The sequence below is a fragment of the Hippocampus guttulatus genome, chromosome 15 (genome assembly GCF_054856545.1).
Source record: "Hippocampus guttulatus isolate MCC_2025c chromosome 15, RoL_Hgut_1.0, whole genome shotgun sequence".
NCBI classification, from domain to species: Eukaryota; Metazoa; Chordata; class Actinopteri; order Syngnathiformes; family Syngnathidae; genus Hippocampus; species Hippocampus guttulatus.
In genome coordinates this window covers 16,026,749-16,038,657 of record NC_141275.1, presented here as the reverse complement: position 1 = coordinate 16,038,657, position 11,909 = coordinate 16,026,749, and the positions used below count along the sequence as shown (strand labels likewise).

Genomic DNA, 11,909 nt, shown 5'->3' with positions numbered 1-11,909 from the left:
TTCACCGAGCTCCCTTTTCTTCTCCTTTGCTGGTTCTTTTGTTTTGCCGAGCGACCCCTTCGGTTTGTGTCTCTGTCGGTGGGTGACTCGTGCTCCGGTTCCCATGATGCAGCCCCCCCACACACACACACACCCCCCCCCGATGCAGCAGTACCGCGCCCAGGTAAAGAATGTGATGCTTTTTTCACTGTTGGGACTTGTTGCGATGCACGCAGCACCCCCCCCCCCGCGCCCCCACAGGCACACACACTTTTTTTGCAATTAATCCCAAATCAAAAAATTGATTCTACATATTTGCTTACAATCTATACGTCAACGCGTGTAATGGCAGAAATTCTGCAGGCACGGAATGCCATGGTCTGATTTTATAGTGAGAATAAACCGTTGATTTTTTTTTTTTGCTTATATCATGGAAAGTTAAGTAATTATCAGTCACACGAAATGAATTGCTGTATTATTTTTAAGTACACACGGTTGCCTACCCACGTTGAGGTTAATATTATTTTAAAAAAAAAACACTCGTAACGCTCAACCAATTCAAGTGTTTATATGAGAAGTAAAATTCAATTGTTTTTGTGATTCCACTACCGAAATGACGCTTGTAACACGGCCACCGAATTGTTGTTTTGTGTTAAATTCGTTTTTGTAGGGGAAAAATACACCGATAAAAGTAAAAGTCACTTTTCGTAAAAACAAACTAAAGTTTCCCGACAAAATTCAAATGAAACGGAATTTTATCCAGGTTGTCAAAATTGTTACAGAATTCATTTCACCCCCCCCACCCCAAAAAAAAAGACATTTCGTGGGCGACGTGACGTCACAAAATCGAACGCGGCGCATATCCTCAAGTATCGACTTTTTATTTTCACCCTAAACCCTCTAATGAGCACCAAATGATTTTTATTCTTCTCATCGGTGCCTCGCGCTAAACCGCGTCTCGTTATCAGCCAAAACACACAATCGATATCGGTCCGAGGCCGATACGGTATCAATGAGATTAGATTAGGGTACTTGGCGAGCACCTTGCGCTTTTGTTTTTGTTTTACATCCTCAAAAAGGATGCGCGAAAATGACAAGCTATCCTACGGATGTTTTCGTTGCACTTTATTCAAGCAAAACACAGCAGCCGCATTTTTCCATACACGCGTTTAGCGGCTTGTGCACATATCGTACGGAAAGGATTCACCCCCCCCCTCCCGCCCCCGCCCCGACTTCTACAAACACACACCGTCATTCACACGGGAGCTTGTCTCGAATTCTTCTTTTTTTTTTTTTGTCCGTCGAAATCGAAGCATTTCTTTTGACGTCCTCTAAAGCCAGCAAATCAGCACCAAGAGGGTGGGGTGGGTTGTGTGTGTGTGTGGGGGGGGGGACCCGACAATTTTGCACGCGTTAAGCCTGTCTCTATTTACATGGGATGTCCGTACATCGTAACAAGTGCGGCGACTCGGGGAGGGGGGGGGGGTGTCAGCTGTTGTACTGGCAGGCGTTGAGGCCCGAGGCGGGGCTCTGCAGGCCCCCGTAGCCGAAGGTGGGGTGGTGGTGGTGGTGGTGGTGGTGGTGCTGCTTGGACTTGAGTCTGAGCGTGGCCAGGCCCGGGTTGTCCCGGTACACGCCGTAGGGCGAGCCGCCGGCCGCCGCCGCCGCCGCCGCCGCCGCCGCGTACGGGCACGCCGGCGACGACATGCCGGCGCCGTTCAGGCCCGGCGGGTTGAGGTTGCCGATGTTGTTGAGGCTCGGCGCGGGGGGGCCGCCCATGCCGGGCATGGTGGCGGCGGCGGCGGCGGCGGCGGCCGCCTGCACGCTCATGCCCGAGATGGGCGCCGGCGACGACGAGAACATGCCCGACACGGACTGCGTGACGGAGTTGAAGAAGGGGAAGTTCTTGGGCCCGTGCAGGCTCTTGTTGGGCCAGTTGTTGTAAGTGTAGGCGGCCGCCGCCGCCGGGTACATGTCGTCGTAGGGCTGCACCAGGCCGCCGAACTGCGGCAGGTAGGCGTTCTTGCACAGGTCCATCTGCTGGTTGCGCTCGCGCTTCCGCCACTTGGCTCGGCGGTTCTTGAACCACACCTGCAAGCAGCCGCGCACGCGCAGCGTCACTCACCCTCAGCGGACGCCCCCCCCCCCTCCTCGCCTCGAGGGGCCGCGCGCGCGTTCGACAAACCGTTTTTCAAACTCTTCTACTTGCCACTTTTAAGAGCTGCGCGCGCGCCCCCTCCTCCCCCACAAAAATGGTCTTTACGCGCCACCCACGTCCCAAAATATGCACGACGAGGTTTAGCTTCAAAATTACGAACGCCAACGGAGAACTACCGTTAAAAAAAAAAAAAACGAAAAGCATGCGTTTCTTTTTTTTTTAGGTACACATGCGAGCGCGCTTTAAAATGTGGCTCGATCTCTGCCGCTCGAAATTCTGTCGATATCTAAAAGAAAAAAAAAATATTCGGCACACATGCCACCCTCTAAAATTTTGCGCATGTCCCAAAATGCCTTCGTGTCAATAGATGAGGTCACAATTGCCAATGCACGTTCTCCCTTGAAATCGGGGCACTTGATTAGGTACACTTGTCAATATCGCGGACACGAGCCTTGGCAAAAAAAAAAAAAATCTGATTATTATTATTGTTGTTGGCAATAAATCGCTCAAATGAAAGCGCCTCCAGCAGCTCTTCAAATCGGTTGACTATAAATTCCAAATAGAAGAATTGATTTGCGCACACTTCGATGTTGTGGGATTGAAATGCAGATGGGGGCTTTTTGTATTTATTTGTTTTTTTGAAACCTCATATAAATCAACACCAGTGTATGTTCGCACCGGCAACTCATTAGGGCAAATGCCGCGCTGGCCAAATACGCGATTTATTTACGAGCCTTCGCAAAAATAAACCAGAAGAAAAACGTTTCTCGTCGCATTTCTCCTCGACTGGGTTAGTGGGTCGTTGTCAAGCCAAAAGCTAATTTGTGACTTTTGATACGTTGCAGGCTGAAGTCACTGAAAAAAAAAAAAGTTGCATCGATACCATTTAAATTTCTCAAATCAAATCATCTGCATTTCGATACACGTTCCAAGTCGAAGATGAGAAAAAAAAATTCATTTCGCGCTACCTCTTGACAAATTCAAGTGGAATTAATTCGACGCGCCGTTTTTTTTTTTTCAGTGTGAAAAGCATTTGGAGCAGAGATTAAAGATGTGGCCAAGAAAAAAAAAAAAGAAAGAAAGAGCTGCTGCGTCCACTTCAAAACGAAATCGAGATATGAAGAATACACACTTGGAGCACCGGTTGTCAATTAAAACGCCTTTCGAGATCGACAACATCAAGTTGTGTGAAACGAGCTCAAAATTGAAACGACAAATTGTGGGCAATTTTTTTTTTTGCGTTTTTATTGCGATGGTGATCATTTTGCGCAACTCGGTCTCCTCGTGCCGACGTCATAAAAAAACAAAAAAACACTGGCTCTGCTGTCAATTTTTTTGTGGCCGACGAGTGCAATATGCTGACGTCCGTTTTTTTTTTTGTTTTTTTTTGCACGTTTCATGATCCACAAAACGCGACGCCACGCGTGCCTAATGAAGTGACCGCTCAGTGTCGGCACTTTTGAAAATGTTGCAATTGAACGAGTCCTCCTCGTTTGCTTTTTATTTATTTGCGAAAAGTCCAGCGAAAGAATTTCCGGAGCGTTCGCGTTCTGAGAAATATTCCTCCCCCAAAAATATCCCCGAGTGTCGTCACGTGATCGCAAAATTCGCAGCATTTTGTCTGGGAAAGCAAAAGCTTGGGCGCAAAATATTGCTCCTTGTTGTTGTTGTTTTAAATCGGGGATCGTAGCACGAATTTCTGCTTCTCGACGTTCCGAAAGCGTCGCCCACATGCAAGCGATGGACGGAGGCGAGGCGAGCGAACTGACCCGAACTCTGGCCTCGGTGAGGTTGGTCCACACGGCGATCTCCTCGCGCGTGCTCATGTCCGGGTAGCGGTTGCGCTGGAAGGTGGCCTCGAGCTCCTGCAGCTGCTGGCTGGTGAAGTGCGTGCGCTGCCGCCGCTGCTTCTTCTTCTTGGCGTCGTCGGCGCCCGCCAGCGCCTCGACGCCGCCGCCGCCGCCGCCGACGCCGCCGACGCCGCCGGCTGCTCGCTCCTTCTCCGCTGCGTCCCCGCCAGCAAAAAAGACAAAGCAAAAAAAAAAAAAAAAAAAAGCGCCGATGCGCGTCAGCTTCCTGAGCTTTCCGAAGGTGGACTGGCCGGCCTCTCGAGATTTGTCGCGGGGGGGGGGGGGGGGGGGGGCTCTTGCTTTTTGCAGCGCCGAGCGCTCGTTGCTAAGCCGGGAAGGCGGCCGTGCTCGGCGCAGGCCGTTGTGGAAAAACCGAAACGTAGAAACACGTCACGTCTACGGACGCGAGTCCACTGCTCAGAACCGGACGAGCCTTTTGGGCTATGCTCGCAAATTGAGAACTGCTTTTTTTTTTCCCCCAAACTCGACTCCAAATTCAAATTGAGTGAGTTTGGGTTGCAACAAAAAACGACTGTGACTAAATGAGACCTTACTTTGTTGTCGTGGCTGTTTTGCGGCCTCAAACGTGTTACCGAGTCACACGGCCCCCCGAACTTGGATTTTTTTTCCAGCTTTCACGCACCGCCTCCCCTAAAAACAAAATCATGCGAACCAACGAACAAAATGACCTCCACCTCCCCTTAAACGACGCTTAAATATTCCCCATTTCCCAAGATCTTTTCCCCCTGTATGAAGCCCATCACGCAGCGCCATATGAAATATTTGCAATTACTATGACGAAAAAAAAAATAGGCGCGTGGGGGCATTTTTGAAATGACAGTTCAGCGATGTAAGATGTCTTGGCAGTAGCATTTTTGAACGTTTTTTTTTTTATCTACCCCCTGAAAACTGTTGTCAATAAACTCCACCAAACTGCCGCCCCCCCCCCTCCAAAAAGCAAAGCAGAAAGCACATTTCCGAACATTTGTAACGGAACGCTTTGCAGCATAATATCCTTTGAATACAATTGTCACTGTTTTAGGAAGTCGTCCGAAAAACGTGCCCGGTGACGTCATTCGCAACGATTCACCACGGATTCCCCCCCCCCCCCCCCCCAACCGTCCCTCCTCGGGTGTACCTGCCAACTCGGCGTCGGAAGACTCGCTGCTCGAATGCTCTAAAGTCCCTCCGCGAGCGCTCGTGTTGATGTTGGAGCTTCTGGGCTGCAAGTGGAACGCGGGGCCCACGTCGCGTGACGCCTGAGGAGGAGGAGGGGGGGGGAGGGGGGTTGGGATTGGCGTGGGCCCGCGCCGCCGCCGCCTCGGAGAGTCTCTCCAAATTCATGACACCTTGGACGAGATTACAAGGAGGGATGCAGACGAGTCAGCCGCGCGATGCGGATGCATGCGCCGCGCGTGGCTCCGACGAAGCGAGGCGCAGAAAAGTCCACGCCGAAGCGGACGCGCGTGGCGACATGGGAGGGAAGGAGAGACTAAGGCTCCTCTAGAATCCTAAAACAAAACAAAAACAAAACCAAAAAAAAAAAAGAGGGGGGGGGGCAACTTGGAGCAATTCTCCGTTTTCTCCGCAGCTGCGTCCACGCGAGTCGTGACCATAGTGAAGGAGAAGAAGGTCGAGCTCCGCTTGCGTGGGACCAAATTCACGCTGCCCCGCCCACGCTTGAGCCTGCCCCCAGCGTGACGTCACCAGACTAGACCTAAAAGTGAGCAACGCGCAAATCAGCAACTTATTTGGTAGTTTTTTTTTTTTTTAAAGTCGGCGTGTAACAAAAACACTCCCACGCAAAATGCGGATTCGCCCGCAGAATCCACACGAAGAACGCTGTCATTCCGATGCAAGACGAGCTTTTTTTTTTTTTTTTTTTCCCCCCCCCAACTTCTTCCAGCGTAGGCATGCTCGTAATGTGTGCGGAGCGATCGCACACCCACGCAGCCACGCCACACAACGCGGTCCGTATATAAGCTCGTATGTGCCGAGCTGAGCAAACATTTGCCCTCCAAACGGGCTTGCCCGGTTACTGTTTCCCTCGTCAATCGATACAAAGGCATCATCGTAAGAGTTGGAGGCGTGCACGCGTACGGGCCGTCGGCCCGCGCGCCTTATCGCAACCCCCGTTGACCTTTTCGTGCCGCGAGTAAACAATTAGCTCCAATAAAATGCCAACCGGGGTCGCGGCGAGGTTTTTTTTTTTTGTTTATTTTTTTCCCAATTTTATTCAGCCGTCCTTGAATGCGTCACGTGCCCCCTTTTCACGAACGTTTCAGTCCAAGAAATGTTGTGTTCAAGTGTGTTTATTTGCGTTCGAGAAACGAGGCGAGTTGATCTTAAAACGTTTGTTTTTAAATCGATTGTAAATGTTCAAGTATGATTCGTATTCGCTTCGACACCGGGGTGACCAAACATTCCCCTTTTGACGAATGCACCGCGAGCCTCACTGAAAGACAATCTTTTCATATCGTCGTGATTTATATCAAATATATAATGTAGCCTTTACTCGACTCTAAATGTCTACCCAAGATTTAGTTTTTCACCTTTACATCCAAGTGCCCAAATGTTGATTTTGAGCCAGGCCACCTCTTGCGTCTTATTTTTCTTTTCGGGGAAACTTTTTTTTTCCTCTCCTGATTGTAGTTTCTACCACTTCGACAATAGAGCCGACGTTTAACTATAAGTGTTAATTTAAGTATATTTCATCTTTACTTCCAAGTGCCCAAATGTCCCGTTTTATGTCGTCGTGCCCAAATGCACCACCAACCTAGCATAAGACATTTTTAAAAAAATATATATATATTTTCCCCTTCTTCTTTCCGAGGCGTTTTTGACGACAGCGCTTCCAGATTCCTTTTTAAGATGAGCACCAAGTGTTTCTTTTACGACCCGCTCATACTTGTATGCAGGCGCGCTTGAACGCAACGTTAAACCGTGCCAATCATGCCACCTGTTCGCGTGGAAGTCTCACTTTGTCCCCACTGCACCGGAAGCCCCCCCCACCCCCCCACCCCGAGCCTCCTCGGTGACAACACGCGGTGCTGTTTTTGGAGAAATCTGCGTGTGACGTCAAGATTTGGCAACTGAGTAGCCAACTTTATCGAGCGGGCCATGAACGCACCTCCTCAGATGTTTTTTTTTTTTTTTTACAACTTTTTTTATGACTTTGTTGAACTCGTTGTAACTTTTGACCTGCTGTTTGTACAAGTAAAGCCCAGGCTTGAGTTTGGGTATATGGCGTTTTATTGAACGGTCCCCGAGTGTAACATTTACACCCGACTCGGGTTTGCGTACGGCGTTTAATTTCGGGCGACGACTTTGACATTTGACGGTGGTGTTGTACACGAAGGCAATTTTTTTTTCTGACATTGAACTCACCGTTACTTTTTTTTTTTTTTCGTGAATGCCAACTTTAATATTATGTTTATCGGAGTGTATCGAACGCCCTCTGACGCGGGCTTGATAAAAGGTGTCCACTTTGGTCCAATATATGATCAGCAATATTCTCGCTTTCTACCGTCTTTATTACCGATTTGTTTTACTGTTTATTGTACAGGATATGTCGAATTGCTCCACGTGCGGCATTTTGTATGCGGCGAAGTGCTCTAGAAATACACTTGAGTTGAGTTGAGCAATATGATCGAAACATGCATCACTCTTCTCGTTAGCAGTAGTTAATGTCAATTTTTCTACTTGACTCATCCGTTTCCAAGTGAACATCGTTTTTGATCTCGCTCCGTTGCGTGCATCGTGGCCTTTAATTTAAGAAAAAAAATTCAAGGGGGGGGGAATGATTCAACTGATGTGACAATACAACCTTTTTCCTTTTTCCGATAATAGTCTCCTTTCAGGATGACAACTTGTGTCTTGTTTTTGAGAACGAGCGAGGCCCATATGCGCGTGATATTTGAATCTTTGTTATTTGTACTTGGAGAGCTACGTAATTATTTTCTTTTTTTGGGGGGGGGGGCACTGAGACTTGAATTAAAAAAAGTGAGACAGAACCTCTGCACTATTCCATCAATGCACGCACTGCTTGATTGGTATTTGATGCTTAGCTCGTCCATTTTTTTTTAGCCTTCCAACGCAGCACTTTTGAAAGCGTTTCCCAATCAGCGTACCGGGGGGGGGGGGGGGACCTTAGCACGCCACGGGAACTAATCAAATTGCACTTGATTGGTGAGAATATTATTTAGGAATAACGAAGAATGTACCCTTGTCCATCGATCTGTGCCAGCAACTTATAGTGACGGAAAGAACAAATTAATGACCTTCGCTTCGATGGCATAAAATATAAAATGGACAAATGTATCGTCTTTTTGTGACAGTTTTGTTTGGCGGTGTGCCGTGCGATTTTTCGAACGCCCCCAAAAACGCGCCTCGGCTCAAGAAAGGTTGGGAAACATTGCGACTCGAGTCTAGTCTAGCCACTAGACAAGACTATTGTCTGGCCGCTTGCGCCACATGTCAACGTGCATCGACTGGGCTCGTCATCGGCGCCACGACTCCTCTTGCAAGACTTTTTTTTGGGCGGGGGAGGTGAGGGGGGGGGGGATGATCCCATGTAGTTGGACCGGAAAAGTCCCCGTCCCCCCCCAAGGCCCTTCCATGCAGGACAAGCTGTCAAAATCCACTCTGCGTGTAGATGACGCCGCGCATGGCTCCCAAAAGCGAGCAAGAGGGCGATCTTTTTTTTTCTTCTCCTAAATCTCGATTTGAATTTCGCGTCAAAATGCAGATGCACCCGAACTATTACATTTGCAAGTGCTGAGTGACGAGCAATTACGCACGGCTCAATCTACCGTAGACTTCCGATTTTAGATTAGATTGACCCCCCCCCCCCGCCCCATGCATCCTAGCGCGCCATCTGACGTCTTAGTAGCACTTCCACTTCACGACTGGCCTAACGAAGGCGCTCGCTCGAGGGAACCCCGCAGGATGGACGCGAGCGGTTCCCCCTCGCGCGGTTATTGCAGGCTGATAGATGGGCGCTCGTGTAAACAGTCCGCCTCCCCGCAGTCGTCGCGGTCCCGCATCCCACTCGGCCTCCACGTGATGGATGGCTTCAACAAGGCTCGCATGCGCCACCGGCACCGGGGGGGGGGGGGGGGGGGCAGAGGTCGGCGTCGCTGCAGGCCGAGAAGTGCAAATAAGCGAAAAGGCCGCGCGCGCATGTTCTGCAAAAAAAAAAAAAAAAGTTTCCCAAACAAAAGCGAAAAGCACTCGGCGGAAAGTGGAGCCCGCCTGGCGCGTAACAGGAGAAGGACACCGCTGATTATTACCTTGGTGATCGTTTTTTTTTCCCCCTCTTTCTTTTTTAACCAACCGATGACTTGACTGCATGTTGGCTGGTGCAAAAATAAACTCCAGACGAGCGCAGATCTGAGGGCAAAATGCTCGAAACTGTTGATTGTGTTTTCTAGAAATACTTTCGCGGTGTTCTTACGGGTTTGACAGAATAAACGATTTTAGGTATGGGAAAGATTTTTCGATCCTCCCCGTCTCCGATCAAATGGACGATAAAAATCCGTATCCGTCCGGAGAGTGAAAGAAATCGAGTGGTGAAAAGAAAATCGTGACTCGTCGTCTTGTCACATTTGCGCGTGTGAGCATCCCAAATGGATTTTTCTTGCAAAGTCGCTTTACTCGGCGTGCGACCGCATCTAAATTGTGATCCCACTCCAGAAAAAACAAAAACAAAAAAACACTCGGAGTCGGCCTGTACCTGCACCCGCGCGTGGAATGACATTCAGTTCCATAATCCAGCTGCCTGCATGGAAGTGGGGGCGAAGGGGAGGGGGGGGGGGCAGAAAGACACGTTGGAATCAATGAAACGAAGACCCGAATTCGGTCGTTTCACGGTTTGAATTGTGTGCGACAAAGCATCCCGAAATGTTCCACGGATATCGTTAGAGGGGCGTGGAGGCGAAACATGTCGATGAAAAAAAAATTGGAACGACGAACGATAAATCGTCATAAATTGCAACGGTGTTTTGCACGAGTCAATAAACGCTACGTGTTAATTGTTCGAAGCGTGCGCGCGCGAGCGCGCGCCTTTAGAGTCACTTCCAAAGGTGTCCTATGTTGAAGAAGATGCTCCGCTCCACAACCCTCCGGACACCTCCAAGTCACCAAAATACACATTCGAAATATAAAGTGCGTTAAAATATTTGGACCTTACCGGTTGCGTGTCTCCCAGCAGAAGAGTAATAAATAATAATAAATATTAATAATAATTAAAAAAAAAAAGACGTATTTGGAATGTCAGGCGCGTCCAACCCGCACGGCGGTGCGTTCTCGCGCATGGACTTGTTTGCTTTGGAGCTTGTGCGGCGGTTCGTCCCTTTTCTTGGCGTGCAGTGACGTCACAGAGCCCCCTCTCCCCCTCACCGCAACCCCACTGTCGCCATCATCTTCCCCATCTTCCTCATCCCGGCGAGACTTTGCGCCCCCCCCCCCCCCCCCCCCACACACATACACATTTGTGCATTGGACAAATTCGCTCCTTCCGTTTTTAAACGAGCGAGCAATTCCAAGGACAAGCAGCGTTTGAGAAAAAAAAAATCCAGCTTTACATCAACAGTTTAATCACCAACATCTTTAATTGGGGAGCGGTTTTTTTTTTCAATTACAATTTTGCCATGCACGCGTGAGTGAGCACACTCGTTTGTTTTGCCGCCAATGAACAATGTCAGTGTTGTAGAAAGAAAAAAAATGTTTGTTTTTTTTTGCATAGCAGTTGAATCGTGTTTTCCGTTTCTTACAAAATCACGAAATAGTCAGTCATCCAAAAACAAATTGTGCAGGCGGAAATAAATATGAAAATAAGTCAATGAATGAAAACGTTTCAGATCAAGGAAAAATGTCCAAAGTGAAAGGAGGAAAAAAAAACCCCCATCCAATTATTGAATACAATTTTGACATGTTTTGTTTTGTCTCTAGTTACAAGTTGTCTCTGCATGGCTGACTGGCCCAAAATCTATTACTGAAAGCCAAAAGAAATGAGCATCAACTTTCAAACAGACTTGAAGTGCAACAAGTGGCTTCCAGCCGTGCAAATGCAAATGGAGGGGGGGCGTGACACGATGGCGCAAAGTGGCGGGGGACGTGCTCATTTAGTCCTATGGCCACTGACGACTTGTGAGGCCACACACACACACACACACACACACACACACACACACACACACACACACACACACACACACACACACACACACACACACACACACACACACAGATTAGCTGGCAGCTGTAATACTGCCATTACTCAATGAGTGGCAACAGGAGTTAAGTACTAGCCCGAAGGTGAGGCCTGCGCTAGTCTGGCCACTGTGCAAATAGGTGAAGGGATTATTCGGCCCTTTAGCGCCAGTGAATGCGTGTGTGTGTGTGTGTGTGTGTGTGCGTGTTTGGTCGGGGCTTTGTGTGCGTGTAAGAGAGAATAATTATTGGGAAAGGACAGCACCCAAACAAAAGCTTTCCGGAAACGGCAAAAACGCCGAACGAGACCCGCGAGCAAACGGCAATGAGAGGGTCTCGTCAGGAAAGACCTTTTATCCGTGAGGAGACTGCGGGCCGCGCGGTAGAACACTGCGAATGGAGGTTTTTGGGCTGCAACGTGGGCACCGTCGCGCCGTCTTCTCGCTTCGGCGCCTCTCGCCGCGTAACGAAAGATTTAACATCGGCGTCGCCGCGAGTTTGTTTTGCATTTAGCAACAAATTCCCAAGAGGATTAAGAGCTGTTTTTTGTTTTCCCTTTTCCTGTTGCTCGTCGGGCTCGTCCTCCCTTTGCACGATCAAAATTCTTCAGATCATGCCTTGATGAATTGTTTTTCAACATCTGGATGCCGCTGGCCTCAACGGGAGCAGAAACAGGTCGAGCTTGGAGGAGATTTACGGCGGCGCTTTAC

General features: G+C 49.0%; 1 protein-coding gene across 1 annotated transcript; it reads right to left on the bottom strand.

The window, feature by feature from the left end:
* Positions 1-839: 839 nt before the first annotated feature.
* On the bottom strand, positions 840-10,306 carry pitx1 (paired-like homeodomain 1). The gene is given in 6 exon segments (XM_086131740.1): positions 840-2,070; positions 3,907-4,142; positions 5,126-5,270; positions 5,272-5,704; positions 9,722-9,766; positions 10,178-10,306. Coding segments are annotated over 4 exon segments (1,044 nt in total). The 5' UTR covers positions 5,332-5,704; positions 9,722-9,766; positions 10,178-10,306; the 3' UTR covers positions 840-1,467.
* Between the last annotated feature and the right edge of the window lie 1,603 nt (positions 10,307-11,909).